At 40.7% G+C, this 17,512-nt stretch overlaps 2 protein-coding genes across 2 annotated transcripts; both read left to right on the top strand.

Annotated features, from left to right (window-relative positions):
* Positions 1–601: 601 nt before the first annotated feature.
* LOC122439799 (protocadherin beta-18-like) lies at positions 602–7,189 on the top strand. Its single transcript, XM_043465256.1, has one exon. The coding sequence runs from the start codon at positions 2,534–2,536 to the stop codon at positions 4,922–4,924; it is 2,391 nt and encodes a 796-aa protein (XP_043321191.1). The 5' UTR covers positions 602–2,533; the 3' UTR covers positions 4,925–7,189.
* A 393-nt stretch (positions 7,190–7,582) lies between these two features.
* PCDHB15 (protocadherin beta 15) lies at positions 7,583–17,108 on the top strand. The gene has a single exon (XM_043465258.1). It carries the CDS (start codon positions 7,745–7,747, stop codon positions 10,133–10,135), a length of 2,391 nt encoding a protein of 796 aa, XP_043321193.1. The 5' UTR covers positions 7,583–7,744; the 3' UTR covers positions 10,136–17,108.
* The last annotated feature ends 404 nt before the right edge of the window (positions 17,109–17,512 follow it).

The raw sequence follows: 17,512 nt of genomic DNA, 5'->3' as shown, positions 1-17,512 counted from the left end.
AAAAAAGACTTTTCATGTTTAAACACATGACAGACTGAAAGCTATGTTCCATGTTGACAACTTCTCAACAGTAGCAATGGAAATTTTAAAAAAGTAAACTACCTTCAAAGTGCTAAAAGAAATAGCAAACCTTCCTGCCTAAATAGTCTTTGCTTGTCATCAAATGAGGGAATCAAGTCAACTGGATGTCAGTTGATTTTAAATTAATCAAGATCATGGGAGAGAAGTGGGGTAAAGCTAGTTTTCAAATACAACTTCTTATAATTTTCCTCTGTCCGTCCCTTACTACAGTCTTAAGTCCAGGAATTTGACTTACTCTCTAGCCTTCTTCATCTCTAGTGACATCCAATTCTTCCCTAGTCTAGCAGATCTATATAACCATGACCACTTCTCAAGAGAGTAGTCTTAAGAAAAAAAAAAGAGAGTAGTCTTTTAGAGCTGCATCTCTAAAATCATAAATTCAAACATATTTCTCTTAATTTACAGCTTACATTATTTCTCTAAGGGCTTCAGTCACCATTCAGATCAATAAGTCCCAAATTTTCTCTGCAGCCCAAACCTCCTTCCTCACTTTATATAATGTAAGATCATTTATGTAATAATTTATATGGATGCTCTATGGACACTTTAAACTCAACATGTTTTACATCAAAATTTTCCCTTCATCAAAACTAAATGTTTTCTCTAGCTCTATACATATGCCTTCTGGTCTTCCTATGTTCACTCTATCAGTTAACAGAACTAATACTCACCCAGTTCCCTAAGCCTGAAAAAAAAAACGTACATTTACTTTTACTCGTTCTTATTCTACTCTGTTTAATCACCACATACTGCATATTTTATCTTCATTATCCTAAGACAACTCTATAACTGCATTTGTAGATGAGAGCAATATCACCTCTTAACTGTATTAATGCAACAACTTCTAATCTGTCCCTTGCCTTTAGTCTTACTCCTCTGTGATTTATCATCAACTCTGAAACAAGATCATATTTTAAAAAATAAAACTGGGTCATGTCACTTTTCTATTTACAACCTTTCAATAATCTCACATTTCTATTTATGTAGAGTCCAAATACCTTGGCATGTGTTACAAAATTATTTGTTGATCTTTCTAATCTCACCATTTCTCTCTTCTTGCTCTATGACTCAGCCATACTGATCCTATTTCAGTTCTTCCAAAACATTTCTTTCATTTTGGATCTGTACAACCATGTTTTTAGTTTGCTGGAAATTTTAGCCCATGTCCAGTTTTTATTTGGATTACTCATACTCATTTTTCGTGTATCAAACCAGAATTTACTTTTTCCAGAAAAGTCTTTCCTGTACTTCCAAATTCTGGTTAGGTGACCCTATGCTCTTATACAAGCATGAACTTTTGCTTATCATGGCATTCATTACGCTCTATTTTAAATGTGTGATCACTTTTCTGCCTCCATCTTTCAGGACAGAAACTATGTCTGTTTCCCATCCTACCCCTAACACTAATCACCGTGCCTAGCACAAAGTATATGTTTAATAAATATTTGCCAAACAAATTAATGAATGGAGGAATAAAATATGTATAATTATATCTCTGAAAGGCTTGGGTGTACAAAACAGAACTCAGTTCCACAACTAAACTGGGCTCCAGTTCGTTCAACTTTAAAAATGTTGACAGAAACTGGACATATTTTACATTATTCAATACTGATGAGCATTTACTTTTTACTGCTGCCAGGAAGGTCACTTATGGAGTATTCCTAAGTAAACAGTACCATTTACCCAGCCAGTATTGTCCAGCCTCCCCTGAAAAACTGTTTTCATATACCAGGTTCAGTTTCCAGTGCATGCCTTTATCCTTATCATTTTTTTGAAGTGTATTTGCTGATACCTAGAGAAGACTAAGATCTCTGGTCCCATTTCCAATTTTCCTTGGAAACTCTTGCTCACTAAGTCAATTACATAAAAGAGTCCTCTTAACTATTTTTAGTTGTTTTATATATTGTCTTCAGAGGGAGCATAACTTATCTGAGCTTGGGATGATATCTTAAATACACTTTTTATATCCACCACAGCTCTAGAGATGTAGTCTATTGTGTTAAAGACGTAAAAGTAACAGCATCACATAGGACAAAGAAAAAACTCAGAAAAGAAATATAGGAGAAAAAAAAGAAATCTGGAGAAATATAGAAATACAGGAGAAAATACCTTTTGCACCATCAACAAACACAGGATAAATTAATATTTTGTCTTAAACTTACTTAACTATATTTAAAACCTGAGAATCTGCAGAGTCGCGTGGTGGCGCTGCAGGATAACATTGGGAAATATTTGTACCATCAGAAGCTCTGGTTTCCGTGAACCTTTGGAACTGGGAGTGCCGGAGAACCAGTGGTGATTAAAAGAGGCTTTCAAGAGAAAGCTAGGGAGCCAAAAACTCCTTTGCCACAGAACTGCAAGTCTACAGGCTCCAAAAGGTTCATGCTGATAAGAGAAGCTGTTTGAGATTGCACTGAAATATTTCCGCAGAAAGGCATTTGACTAGGGAGCCATGGAGCTAGGAAAAGGAAACCCTCAACAGATAAGGCAAGTGCTGCTTTTCTTTGTTTTCCTGGGAGGGTCTTTGGTGTGTTCAGAAACCTGGCGCTATTCTGTAGCAGAGGAAACGGAGATCGGCTCCTTTATAGGCAACGTGGTGAAAGACATAGGTTTGAGTGTGGAAGACCTGTCTGCAAGGGGGGCCAGAGTCATCTTTGACGATTATAAACCACACTTGCGGTTGGATCTGCAGACTGGCAACTTGCTCTTAAATGAGCAACCGGACCGAGAGGCACTTTGTGATCTTACCGAGCCATGTATATTGCATTTCCAGGTACTACTTGAAAATCCTTTGCAATTTTTTCGAGCTGAGCTTTGGGTTGAAGACATAAATGATCACACTCCCACGTTCACAGACAAACATATATTTCTGAAAATCTCAGAAAGCACTGCTCCAGGAACCTCGTTCCAAATGGACAGCGCTCAGGACTTGGATGTAGGAAAGAATGGTGTCCAAAACTACACGTTAAATCCCAATCCTCATTTCCACCTTAAACTGCAAGGCAGTGAGGAAGGTACAAAATACCCAGAGCTGTTACTGGACCAACCTCTGGATAGAGAAAAGGAGCCTGAGCTTAGATTAACGCTAACAGCCCTGGATGGCGGGTCCCCACCGAGGTCTGGAACTGCACTGGTGCGTGTGTTGGTCTTAGATATCAATGACAATGCCCCACAGTTTGAGAGACCCATCTATGAGGTTCCGATACCAGAAAACAGCCCTCTGGACTTCTTGGTCGTCAAGGTATCTGCTACAGATTTAGATGCAGGAATAAATGGAGAACTATCTTACTCATTTTCCCACGTTTCCAGAGACATACAGAAGACATTTGAAATCCATCCAATTTCTGGTGAAGTCCGTTTAAAAGCGCTTCTGGATTTCGAATTAGTTCAGTCTTACACAATAAATATCCAGGCCATTGACGGTGGGAGCCTTTCAGGAAAATCAGTAATTTTAGTTAGTGTTGTAGACGTGAATGACAACCCGCCAGAAGTAGTCGTAACATCTCTTACCAGCCCCATACCAGAAAATTCATCGCCTGAAATGGTGGTCGCGGTTTTTAGCCTCCGAGACCCAGACTCTGGAGACAACGGGAGGATGGTTTGCTCAATTCAGGACAACCTTCCGTTTCTCTTGAAGCCTAATTTCAAAAATTTCTACACCTTGGAAACAGAGAGCCCACTGGACAGAGAGAGCAAAGCCGAGTACAACATCACGATCACGGTCACTGACATGGGAACCCCCAGACTGAAAACCGAGCACAACATAACCGTGCTGGTGGCCGACGTCAACGACAACGCCCCCGCCTTCACCCAGACCTCCTACACCCTGTGGGTCCGCGAGAACAACAGCCCCGCCCTGCACATCGGCACCGTCAGCGCCACAGACACAGACGCGGGCGCCAACGCCCAGGTCACCTACTCGCTGCTGCCGCCGCCAGACCCGCACCTGCCCCTCGCCTCCCTCGTGTCCATCAACCCCGACAACGGCCACCTCTTCGCCCTCACGTCCCTGGACTACGAGGCCCTGCGGGCCTTCGAGTTCCGCGTGGGCGCCGCCGACCGCGGCTCGCCCGCGCTCAGCAGCCAGGCGCTGGTGCGCGTGCTCGTGGCGGACGCCAACGACAACGCGCCCTTCGTGCTCTACCCGCTGCAGAACGCCTCGGCGCCCTGCACCGAGCTGGTGCCCAGGGCGGCCGAGCCCGGCTACCTGGTGACCAAGGTGGTGGCGGTGGACGGCGACGCGGGCCAGAACGCCTGGCTGTCGTACCAGCTGCTCAAGGCCACGGAGCCCGGGCTGTTCGGCGTGTGGGCGCACAACGGCGAGGTGCGCACGGCGCGGCTGCTGAGCGAGCGCGACGCGCCCAAGCAGCGGCTGGTGGTGCTGGTCAAGGACAACGGCGAGCCGCCGCTGTCGGCCAGCGTCACGCTGCACGTGCTGCTGGTGGACGGCTTCTCGCAGCCCTACCTGCCGCCCCCGGAAGCGGAAGCGGCGGCCGCGGCGCCGGCCGACCCGCTCACCGTCTACCTGGTGGTGGCCTTGGCGTCGGTGTCGTCGCTCTTCCTCTTCTCGGTGCTGGCGTTCGTGGCGGTGCGGCTGTGCAGGAGGGGCGGGGCGGGCTCGGCGAGTCGCTGCCCGGTGCCCGAGGGCCACTTCCCGGGCCACCTGGTGGACGTCAGCGGCACGGGGACCCTGTCCCAGAGCTACCAGTACGAGGTGTGTCTGACTGGAGGAACTGGGACCAGAGAGTTCAAGGTTCTCAAGTCTGTTGCCTCTAATCATCGGGGGTCCGTGATTAATGTAGAAGAAAACTCAGACTTTCTAGATAGTTTTGGATTCAATTAGGAATTTATCAGTTTATTGGAGTTGAAAGTTTTTTCAAAATATACTGTTCCCATTAGCTTTTAGATCCATATAGAATTTTTTTTGCTGATTTCATTTTCCTAGTTAAGAAGGTTAGCAATTTTTCTTAAGTGTATAGTCATATGTATGCTCTTTATTCTATTTTGATGGAAAAATCTTTCAACTTAACTACTGCAAAGTCACAAACATTTGTTCAATTTTTCAACTTTTTGTCATCAAACACTATTGATTTGAAAATAACCCCAGACGCATTCTGTTTATTGTTCAAAAACTGCTTCCTAAAACAAAACCCAAAAAACTGCTTCCTAATTTTTTGATACTGTGGTTATGTAGGAGATGGGCATCATAAAATATAATGAATTATTAGTATATCTTATATTGAATCACATTATGCCTGTCTTAAATTTTTTAATGGAGAAATGTCTGCAAAATGCATGTTTTTGTTTCACAATTGTATTAAATGGAAAAGACTACAATTTCTCCTATACTTAGACTTTTGCTCTCTTTACATCAACCTTCTGTATATAACATATATGTTACTGAAATATTAGATTATTTAAAAATATTTAAATAGGTCCCTTTTGTGTCTATCTATCCCACCCTACCTTTTTCAGAAAACAACTCTCTTCAATAATAGTATATTGTTGCAGCCATGTTTATTTTATATGACTTACCTCCCTCTGTGATTTCAGATAATCAGACAAGGTGGTAGACATTGCTGATACAAGCTTGACCAATCTCATTTTCTCTGCTTTAAAAAATGGCTTTATAAACTAGTATAAAATAGCCCATTAGATACCTAACAAGAAAATTATATCGTGATGGCTAAATACATGAAAAAAGCACCAAAAGTCAGTCTACTTAGATAAGAAGGAAGGAGATGCCTAAAGAGTAACCTTGTTGTGGATTTTCTGATCTCTTTCAAGTAAGATTTCTCTATTGAGTTTTTGGAAACAAATATGCAATATTTTAATAAATTTCCCTCTAAATGACATGGCCAAATTGTTTTTTCCCCTTGTCAAAAGCACTTTTAAGTAGTCTTGCATGGATTGGACCTTACTATTGGTTTGAGATGTTAAAAATAATGGTTTTCATATTAATGTACTATTTAGGATCAAAGATTGTGGAATATTAGTAGTCTCTGAGGATCTATAAAGAATTGATGGATATTTCCAAACTGAATGGTCTTTGGAGTGTTTAACAGAAGTTAGAAATTCCTAGAAAAACACTTTCTTACCTAGTAGAATAATAGGTCCCACAGTAGAATTTTCTGCAACCCTATGGACTATAGCCTGCCAGGTTCCTCTGTCCATGGGATTCTCCACACAAGAATACTGGAGTGGGTTGCCATGCCCTTCTCCAAGGGATCTTCCCAATCCAGGGATTGAACCTGCATCTCTTCTGTCTCTTTTATTGGCAAGCAGGTTCTTTACCACTAGTGCTACCTGGGAAGAAGCCCATTATGACATTAATGATATTAAAAAACACTGACAATGTAAAATGTGTTCTTAAAAGATGTACAACTTATTTGTAGGTTCACTAGAGCTTTGTTATTATGTTCTTTATTATAATATATTCCTTTGCTTATAGGAACCAGGGCATTTTGCCATTTAATGAAAAAAACATTTTATGCCATTCTGAATTATTTCAAATTTCTGTTCATAAGAGCATAGGAAAAAAAACCATTTGAGAACATGCTGTCTTGTTTATCCAGCTCATATAATGAAGTAGGATATCAACAAAACTGGCGGCTTCTATATTAGGAGGAGAATCCATCCACCAGAATTTTAAAATTAATTGTGACTTATTCGTTGATCTAGTCAACAAATACTTGTTGAGTATCTACAGGAATGCTCTGCCAGGAACTGTTCTCGATGTTAGTGGGTGTAAAGGTGAACAAAACAAAGTTCTCAAACTCAATGATGACACAAAAAAGAAATATTTAAATATGTACATACATGCTTTATAAGACAATGATCAATGCTAGGGAAAAAGAGAAGGGTAAGAGAGATGGGAAGTGCCCTCATATGCATTTTCACATAGTTTGAAAGTTTCATAAAATCTTAATTCTCTGACCTTATGTATAATAGGTATTATAAACTGGACTTAAATGGTAGCTTTTTCCTTTATGTGATTCAAACAATGGAAACCACAATTCTGGCACGTGGGGTACATATAATTTAAAAGCGTATGTAGAGGAATTCCTTGTTTCGTGGAAAGACTTTTAATAAATCACATGGGCTTGTATTGTTATTTTTACAAGATGAAGATGACTGATCATCATTAAGTGTCCTTTCACTTCTAAGTTCTCCTCAAAGCACCTCACCTAGACAGCAGGTTCTAGAAGGTAGGGACAATGTCTGGATTGTTTACTGATGTATTTCAGAACCTAGTACATAGATATCAATCATACTTCCTTGAATGACATGAATAATTATGATTGCCTGGTTTTATGGTTATATAATCTTCCCCAAAACATTTTCAAGCTTCTAATAGCCTTTTAGATTATTATAAAGAGGGAATACAATTGTAGCAATTATTTTCGAAGACAACGCATGGTGGCGCTGCAGGCTAAGGCGTCAAAAAAATACGCCCAGGAAATGTTCCCAATTTTACATCAGATCTCCAGCGCAAGCGAAAAGACTGTAATGTAAGCAAAGCTCACAACAAGTCTCCAGAAAATGCTACTCACCGACATTTCCGGACAGGTTACCAACTGGGAGAACCATCACATTCTCAGTCTCATCGCTCCCTAAAATAGAGCTGGCCCTTGATCCTGGAAAGGCATCTGTGGAAGTAAAGATGGAGGCCGGAGGGGAGCGTTTTCATCAACAAAGGCAAGTCCTGATTCTCTTTCTTTTGCTGGGAGTGACTTTTGCAGGCTGGGAATCCCGTCGCTATTCCGTGATGGAGGAAATAGAGAGCGGCTCGTTTGTGGCCAACCTTGTCAAGGACTTGGGGCTCGGAGTGGGGGAGCTAGCTGCGCGGGAAGCCCGGGTGGTCTCTGAGGATAACGAACCCCGGTTGCAGCTCGATCTGCAGACTGGGAAGTTGACATTAAATGAGAAACTGGACCGGGAGGAGATGTGCGGCGCTACAGATCCATGTGTAATGCATTTTCAAGTGTTACTGAAAAAACCATTGGGAGTATTTCGAGCTGAGCTACTGGTGAGAGACATAAACGATCATGCTCCTGAGTTTCCTGAAAGAGAAATGACTTTGAAAATCCCAGAGAACTGCCCTCCTGGGTCAGTGTTTCCTCTGAAAAATGCTCAGGATTTGGACGTGGGCAACAACAACATCCAAAACTACAGTATCAGTCCCAATTCTTATTTTCATGTGTCCACCCGCAATCGGGGGGATGGTAGGAAATACCCAGAGCTGGTGCTGGACAAAGAGCTTGATCGGGAGAAGCAGGCCTTGCTCAGATTAACCCTCACAGCGCTGGATGGCGGCTCTCCGCCTCGATCTGGTACCACCCAGGTCAGAATCTTGGTCTTGGATATCAATGACAACGCCCCTGAGTTTGCGCAGGCCCACTACCAGGTGCAGGTCCCGGAGAACAGCCCCGTAGGCGCCCTAGTTGTCAAAGTTTCTGCCCGAGATTTAGACACTGGGACAAATGGAGAGGTATCATATTCCCTGCTTTATAGTTCTCAGGCGATGAGCCCAACTTTTGAGCTAAACAGCCTTTCGGGAGAAGTTCGACTAATCAAAAAACTCGATTTTGAGACAGTATCCTCATATGATCTGGATATAGATGCATTTGATGGCGGGGGCCTTTCTGGAAAATGCTCTGTCTTCATTGAGGTGGTGGATGTTAACGATAACGCCCCAGAACTAACTATTTCATCACTTACCAGCCCCATTCCTGAAAACTCCCCCGAAACAGAAGTGGCCCTGTTTAGGATTAGAGACCGAGACTCAGGGGACAACGGAAAGATGACTTGCTCCATCCAGGATGATCTCCCCTTTATTCTGAAACCGTCTGAAGAGAATTTCTACACGCTGGTAACAAATGGGGCGCTAGACAGAGAAAGCAAAGCTGAGTATAATGTCACCATTACTGTCACCGACTTGGGGACACCGAGGCTGAAAACCGAGCACAACATAACCGTGCTGGTGTCCGACGTCAACGACAACGCCCCCGCCTTCACCCAGACCTCCTACACCCTGTGGGTCCGCGAGAACAACAGCCCCGCCCTGCACATCGGCACCGTCAGCGCCACAGACACAGACGCGGGCGCCAACGCCCAGGTCACCTACTCGCTGCTGCCGCCGCCAGACCCGCACCTGCCCCTCGCCTCCCTCGTGTCCATCAACCCCGACAACGGCCACCTCTTCGCCCTCACGTCCCTGGACTACGAGGCCCTGCGGGCCTTCGAGTTCCGCGTGGGCGCCGCCGACCGCGGCTCGCCCGCGCTCAGCAGCCAGGCGCTGGTGCGCGTGCTCGTGGCGGACGCCAACGACAACGCGCCCTTCGTGCTCTACCCGCTGCAGAACGCCTCGGCGCCCTGCACCGAGCTGGTGCCCAGGGCGGCCGAGCCCGGCTACCTGGTGACCAAGGTGGTGGCGGTGGACGGCGACGCGGGCCAGAACGCCTGGCTGTCGTACCAGCTGCTCAAGGCCACGGAGCCCGGGCTGTTCGGCGTGTGGGCGCACAACGGCGAGGTGCGCACGGCGCGGCTGCTGAGCGAGCGCGACGCGCCCAAGCAGCGGCTGGTGGTGCTGGTCAAGGACAACGGCGAGCCGCCGCTGTCGGCCAGCGTCACGCTGCACGTGCTGCTGGTGGACGGCTTCTCGCAGCCCTACCTGCCGCCCCCGGAAGCGGAAGCGGCGGCCGCGGCGCCGGCCGACCCGCTCACCGTCTACCTGGTGGTGGCCTTGGCGTCGGTGTCGTCGCTCTTCCTCTTCTCGGTGCTGGTGTTCGTGGCGGTGCGGCTGTGCAGGAGGGGCGGGGCGGGCTCGGCGGGTCGCTGCCCGGTGCCCGAGGGCCACTTCCCGGGCCACCTGGTGGACGTCAGCGGCACGGGGACCCTGTCCCAGAGCTACCAGTACGAGGTGTGTCTGATGGGAGGAACTGGGACGAATGAGTTCAAATTCTTGAAGCCTGTCTTACCCAGTAGTCTAGAATCCAACTTTGAAAGGAAGTCAGAAGGAAGTCCAACCTTCCAGAATCGTTTAGGCATCTGAAACTTCTCCAACTGCGTACTTTAGTTTTATCTCTTACACCTTTCCCTTTTTTAACCTGGTAGTAATAATTCTACTCCTCTTTCTTCTTTTCAGAGTTTTTCATAGTAATGCTAATCTTCGTTTTGTTGGCCTGTTTGCCCTATAATTAATTTTCCAGTTATTGTCAGTAAAATTTTATATCAGGAAAGTTCGTACTACTGGTTAAATTTTTAGTATTTATTTCTAAATGATAATATGAAAGCCTCTCAGAATAAAAGTAACTCTAACTTTTAAAAGTTCTTTTCTCACTGTATATAACACGATGTAAAAATGTCTGACTCATTTTATCATATTTCATTTTTTTATTACTGGAAACTTTTTAAGTTTTTGTTATTTACACAGCTATGACTTTTCTATAACGCCTCTTCTGTTTGGAATGGAATCAGTTTATATTTGTGTGCTGTACTAAGTCGCTTCAGTCATGTCCCACTCTTCGAGACCCTATGGGCTATACCTGCTAGGTTCTTCTGTTACTTATGTCCAATTTCTTCCAAGCTCTGTTTGGATTTTTGTTTTATCAGTAGATTGCAACATGTATAATTTCCTATTTATTTCAAAATCACTCTTGTAATCATTGGACTTTCACTTTCAAATACATGGTTATCTCATGAAAGTATATCTTTTTCATCTATTCTTTCTGTTCTAATTTAATGTTGAAGACTTGTAAGTTCTTCCTATTATCTAACTGAAGTTATCCTGTTAAGAGTTTAATGATACCCACAATGACGAATGAGTTCTCTTTTTAAAAAATATATATATATATAATTAGAGGATAATTATAATATTGTGTTGATTTCTGCTATACTGATGTATGCATGACTCACCGGTAGGTATACATATGTACCCTCCATCATGAAGCTCCCTTCTACCTCCCACCCCCTAGGTTGTCACAGAGCACCGGATTTGGGTTCCCTGCCATCATACAGCAAATTCCCACTGGCTATCTGTTTAACATATGGTAATATATATGTTTCAATGCTACTCTCTCAAATCATGCCACCCTCTTCTTCCCCCACTGTGTCCAAAAGTCTGTTCTTTATGTCTGCATCTCCTTTGCTGTCCTGCCAATAAGTTTATCAATACCATCTTTACAGATTCTATTTATGTGTGTTAATATATGTTGTTTTTCTGAATTACTTCACTGTATATAATAGTCTCTAGATTTATCCACCTTATTAGACTGACTCAGATGTGTTCCTTTTTGTAGTTGAGTAATATTCCATTGTGTATATGTACCACATATTCTTTATCCATTCATCTGTTGATGGACATCTAGGTTGCTCATATGTCCTGGCTATTGTAATTAGTGCTGCTTTGAACAGTGGGATACACGTGTACCTTGAATAAATGTGTCCTTTTCAACTAGGAGTTCTTATGAATCTGCAGGCAGTGCAGGAGATGCATGTTCAATCCCTGGGTCAGGAAGATCCCCTGGAGGAGGAAATGGCAACCCACTCCAGTATTCTTGCCTGGAAAATTCCATGAGGAGGAGCCTGGCAAGCTACAGACCACAGGATCATAAAGAATCAGACACAACTGAGCACACATGCATACACCATATATTCTTAATGTCAATAGACATGACCAAGCAATACATTGCCTGCCTGCAACTGTCCCTTGCTATTACAAACAAATTCTCAAGTGAGCTCTAAATTCTGCCCCTAGAGGAGCTATTGATGACACAGCATTCCAGTATCTGTTTGTCTTTGGATGATGACATTGTTCTGATTAATAGGTAATTTGAAAGGAAATATATTGTAGAATTAACATTACTTAAGCAAAGAAAACTTAGTAAAGATATGTTGGTGAGGGAGTTGAATGATTTGAAGAAATAATCAACTCTGTTGTCAGGACTCCTCTATCTCCAGGAACCTGGTGTGGTTGGCAGAGTAATGGCCCCTTAAAGACATCCACATCCTAATCCCTAGAACCTGTAAATATACTGTTGTATTGCAATAGGAAATTAAGGTTCAGAGGTATTAAGGTTGGTAATCAGTCTTAAAATATGGAGAATATCCTAGATGATTTGGGTGGGCCTGATTTAATCAGTTGAAAGGCCTTAAAAGCAGCTTTGAGTCTTCTTGAGATGAAGAAATTCTGACTGTGGGCAGTAGCTTCAGTTGATGCCCCAGATTTCCAGCCTTTCCTTTTTAATTGCCTCCTCTACAGATTTTGGATTTGCCTAGCCAGCTCACCCAATCAAATAAGTCACTTCCTTGTAATAAATCTCTTAACATGTATCTCCTGCTGCTTGTTTCTCTGAGTGAACCCTGACTGATACGGATTTTGGTTCCTGGAAGTGGAGTCCTGCTGTAACAAATAACTAAAAACATGCAAACTGGTTTGGAATTGAGTGACAGGCATAGGCTGGAAGAATTTTGAAGAGCATGATGGAAAAGTCTTAGATTGCTTTGGACAGACTGGTGGTTGAAATACAAATGTTAATAACTCTGCTAGCAAAGATTCAGAAGGAAGTAAGTTGAGGAAGTATGGTTGAGAAAACATACTGCCATGTAGAGTACCTAAATCAAAACCTTAGGAGACTTGGTAGTAATATGGATGTTAAAGTCACTAATGATGAGGACTCAGAAAGAAATGAGGAAAATGTTACTGGAAACTGGAGGAAAGGGAATCCTTGCTACATAGTGGCTGAAAACAGGTGAATTGTGTCCTCCCTTGGAAATGTGAGAGAAAAAGGACTTGTAAGCAATGAACTTGGATATTTAGCTGAGATTTCCAGGCATAGGTTGAAAGTGCAGCCTGATTTCTTCTTGCTGCTTATAGTAAAATGTGAGAAGGATAAAATACATTGAGGAAAGGACTATTAAGCAAAAAGGAACCAGAATTTGATGATTTGAGAAATTCTCAGCCTATTCAGATTGTAAAAGATGCTAAAATTAGGAAAGAAAGCCAAGGATGTCATAGGTGTACACTATTTGTATTGGGCATACACACTGAGACAATACTATAATGAGATGAGATCTTTGAGGACCTTACATATATTTCTTATATGGGGTGTCTGTAAATCTTTGGGGACCAGAGAGTGGAATATGATAGGGAGAATAATGATCTCACATATCTATGTCCTAATCTCTGGAACCTGTGAATATCTTGTTATGTGGCAAAGGGGAATTTAAATTGCAGATGGATTTAAGGTTGATAATCAGCTGACCTTAATAATAAGATTACTCTAAATTATCCAGGTGGGCTTAGAACCACAAGAACCTTTAATAAGTGCAAGTGGAAAAAAAAATAAGTGCAAGTGGGAAGCAGAAAAGTATCAGAGTAGTAGTATGTGAAAAACTCTGAACCAGCTATTACTGAATTTGAAGACAGAAAGGAGCCACCAGTGAGAGAATGCAGATAGCCTCTAGAATCTAGAAAGACAAGAAAATGTATTCTCCCTTGCTTCCAGAAAGGAATATAATTCTACCTTAACTTTAGCCCAGTTTAACTTCAGACCTCCAGAACAGTAAGATAATAAATTTGTGTCATAATTTGTTAATAGTAGCTATAGAGCTATACAAATGGCTATCAACGGAGCTATTTCCAAGCCTATTTTTCTTTGCCTTCCCCTACTACAGGCCAAAATATTCATATTCCCATAATCTCTTGCAGATAGGAATGTCATATCACTCCATTATTGCTAATGATATAAAAGTGTAATTGGGAATTGGGCTTAAGGGAAATATTTTTGAAAAGGATAATCTGCTGTGGCATGTTCCTTGGGATTTTTCCCATTTTCCTTTTTTCTTAATTGGCATTGGTTTTGAGGAGTAAACTTTGAGTTGAAGCAACCAACCTGCAACCATGAGATGAATACCATAGAACAAAGGTTATATATACCAAGTATGGTAAGATGGAAAGCCCCTGAATTTCTTACAGCATTGTCAAGTTACCACAACATCTCTATGCTACCTCCTCCAAGGCTTTATGTTGCACTTTATAAATAAACTCTTCTGTGATTAAACAATTGTAGTCAGGTTTTCTGTTAATTATAGACAAATGCACTCCAAGCTGACACATCTCTTCTCTCCTTCTTGTGAGTAAGGTTGATTCACACAGTTGTCTGATTAGGTCCTAGGTTGTCTGTTTAAGATATATGACATGCTTGTCAAAAAAAAAATACTTTTACCTTCCCTTAGGTGTTATCAAGGGACAGTACTCTTGAGTTTCCATGGCTGACTTTATATCTTTATTTGGTCATCTCTCAATCTGACTAGTAAAAACATACACAAATAATTGAACTTCCTAAGGAATTTTCCTGGCTGGTAGCAACCCTAAAAATTGAGTTTTGGAAAATAGAATGAGAAAGGGACCTGATAAATGCCAGCTATACTTTTAAACCTGCATCAGTGGTGTCTTCACAAGATGACTAGAAGTTTATTTATGAAATAAACCAGAACATTTGTTTCCCTCTCAGGCATGGAAGTAGCACAGCCAAAAATTTTATTTAGTAAAATAAATTGACTACATATGAGTCCTGAAAATCTTCATAAGCATATCAGCAATCTATATGTCTTGGTAGAATATGCTTGATGAAAGGATCAGAAATTCCTGAAAACCTTTTCAATATACAGAGATGTGTGTTTTGAGGCTTCAAGGTGTCAGTAGCCACTACTCTTTTCCTGTCTTACAAGTACTTTATTGGTAAAGTGTATAATTTAAAGGCATCTCCAAAGGCTTCCTACTTACATCTTTTTTGACTGATCTGGAATACCTTGAAAAGAGTGTTACTTCCAGTTTATCAGCATAATCATGAAAAATCAATAAAAATATATCATTATACATGATGGAATTACCTCAAAAAGTTTTAGAATTCCTTAGCTTCACCCAGTGTTTGTATATTTGTGTATGTTTGTATATGTGTGCATTTGTGTGTGTGTAATGTATGTGTGTGGCAGGGGTGAGGGGGAGTGGCTTTAGCAGATGGTAGAGATGCTCTGCATGCAGAGATAATATACCAGAGTAACAGTGCTTTTCCATAGCTTTTTGATAGCTTTTCCACACTGTAAAGATGTTTTTTTCCTTTAATGCATAAATGTATGTAATAGAATTACCATTGAGGAGGGAAGTGTAAACCAGACTTGGTCATTTTTTTCTCCAGTGAGCTCAAGAAACAGTAAAGTTGATATCAAGATGTATCAGGGCTGGAATTAGGGTGAGGTCAAATTGTTCATGTGTAGGGTTGGATCCTGTCTTTATTTAAAATATTGATATTTTGTTTCATCATGAATTATTTCATTAAGTTTGACTTTTTTGAATATTGAATTAAGTAGTATCTATCTTTACTTCCTAAGTTTTTTGTTGACCCATTAATTTTGCTTCTGAGATGCTTACCTTCCCCTAGCCCTGGTCCTGTTGGTAGTTTCTATCTTGCAAGTTCAAATATCATCACAGCAGTAGTGATGGTGGTCACAGCTGAAATCTGAGTGGTGAGATCTGAATCAAGTCTGTCTCCATTCCGAGCTTGAGGTAGCAGCAGCAACAGTAGAAGAATACAAAGATCCTAGGAGATCCGACAAACTGAAGTCCTGCAGACTGGGAACGGAAGAGCACCTGTATGACTGTGATTCATCAGGCAAATTGTTTATGTTTTTCTTCCAGGTGGCATGCAGTGGTGTGAAAATGTTATCTATTGGCTGGTTTCAATTTGCACTGTTGAGAATTTCTGCATCTGTGTTCATGAGGGATATTTGTTTCTCTATATATTTTTTCACATTATCCTCTTGTCAGTTTTAGTTTCAGAGTTATTCCGATCTCATAAAATGAGCTGATAATTCTTATTCCACCTCTCTTGTATGAAAGAGATCTTTATTGTTTCTTCTTTATGTATTTGACAGAATTTACCACAGAAGCCATGTGTGGCTAGCATTCTCTTTGTGGGGAAATTCTGAATTGCAAATTCAACTTCTTAAATAAATATGCTGCAATTCGAGTTTTCTATTTCCGCTTGTGTCAGTTGGTAACTCGTGTTTTTTAAACAATTCGTCCATTTTATCTAAAATGGTAATACATGAAGTTATTGATAATATTCTGTTATTATATTTTCAATATATTTAGGATCTGTAGTGGTGCCCCTCTTTCATTTTTGGATATTGGTAAATATGTTTTCTCTCCTTTTGCCTTTATCAGTATTGCAGTTAGTATAATGATTTTATTAATTGTTTTTTTAAACCAACCTTGTCTTTGTTATTTTCCCATTTCTGTTTCACTGATTTCTACTCATATGTTTTTCTTTTCTTATACCTACTTTGGGTTTAATTTTCTGTTCTTTTTGTAGTTTCTCTGAAAGCTCAGATCATTGACTCTTTCCTAATACATATTAAAATGTAAAAAAAATAAAAATTAAAGCTATAAATTTCTTGCCATGCATTAAGCTGCATTTCATGAATTTTGATACATTGTGATTTTATTACCATTAAGTTTGAATTTATCATTCCCCTGTTGATTTCTTCTTTGATCTATTGCTTAACTAGAAGTATGACTTAATTTCCAAATATCTGGGGATATTATTTTGGATATCCCAAATAGGTCCGTTTTAGTCTGAGAACTTACTCTGTACAATTTCACTCCTTTAAAATTAATTGAGCTTTGCTGTTTTGTTGTTGTTATCTAACATATGGGTTATCTTGATATGTTTTATATGTATGCTTGAAAGAAATGTGTACTCTATAGTTGTGGTGTTTAGTATTTTGTAAATATCAAACCAAATTGCTTTCATAATGTTTAAATATTCTTTATTCTTACCACATTTTCCTACACGTTCTATCAGTTACTGGAAGAAAAATGTTAATTCTTCAATTGTTAATTGTGAATTTGTCTATTCTTTCAGTTCTAGCATTTTTTTAACCTTATGTATTGTGAAGCTTTGTTGTTAGATGTGCACATCATTAGAATTATTTTATCTTCATGATAAATTGACACTAATCATTATGAAATATCTTTTAGTTTCTAGTAATACTTTAAATCTGATATTAGTAGAGTTACCCATATTTCTTATGCTTGGGGTTTGTATAATATATCTATTTTCATCCTTTTGCTTTTATCCTCTCTTTATATTTTAAGTTCATCTTTGGTAAACTATTATGCATAGAGTTGGATCTTGCTTTTTTATCCAGTCTTATCATTTCTGCCTTTTAATAAGATAGTGCATTCTATTTACATCTAATATAATTATTTATATAATTGTGTCTATTCTCCTTTTTTTGTTTGTTTTCTTTTGGCTCAATTCTGTAATTTTTGGTATTCCATTTTATATCCTAAATTGACTTTTTACTTATAATATTTTGGGATAGTATCTCCTCTAAGAATAGGAATGCACAACCTTTACCTATC

The sequence above is a fragment of the Cervus canadensis genome, chromosome 4 (assembly GCF_019320065.1).
Source record: "Cervus canadensis isolate Bull #8, Minnesota chromosome 4, ASM1932006v1, whole genome shotgun sequence".
In the NCBI taxonomy this organism is placed as follows: Eukaryota; Metazoa; Chordata; class Mammalia; order Artiodactyla; family Cervidae; genus Cervus; species Cervus canadensis.
Note: the sequence above shows the minus strand (reverse complement) of the source record. Positions and strands in the feature narration are given on the sequence as shown.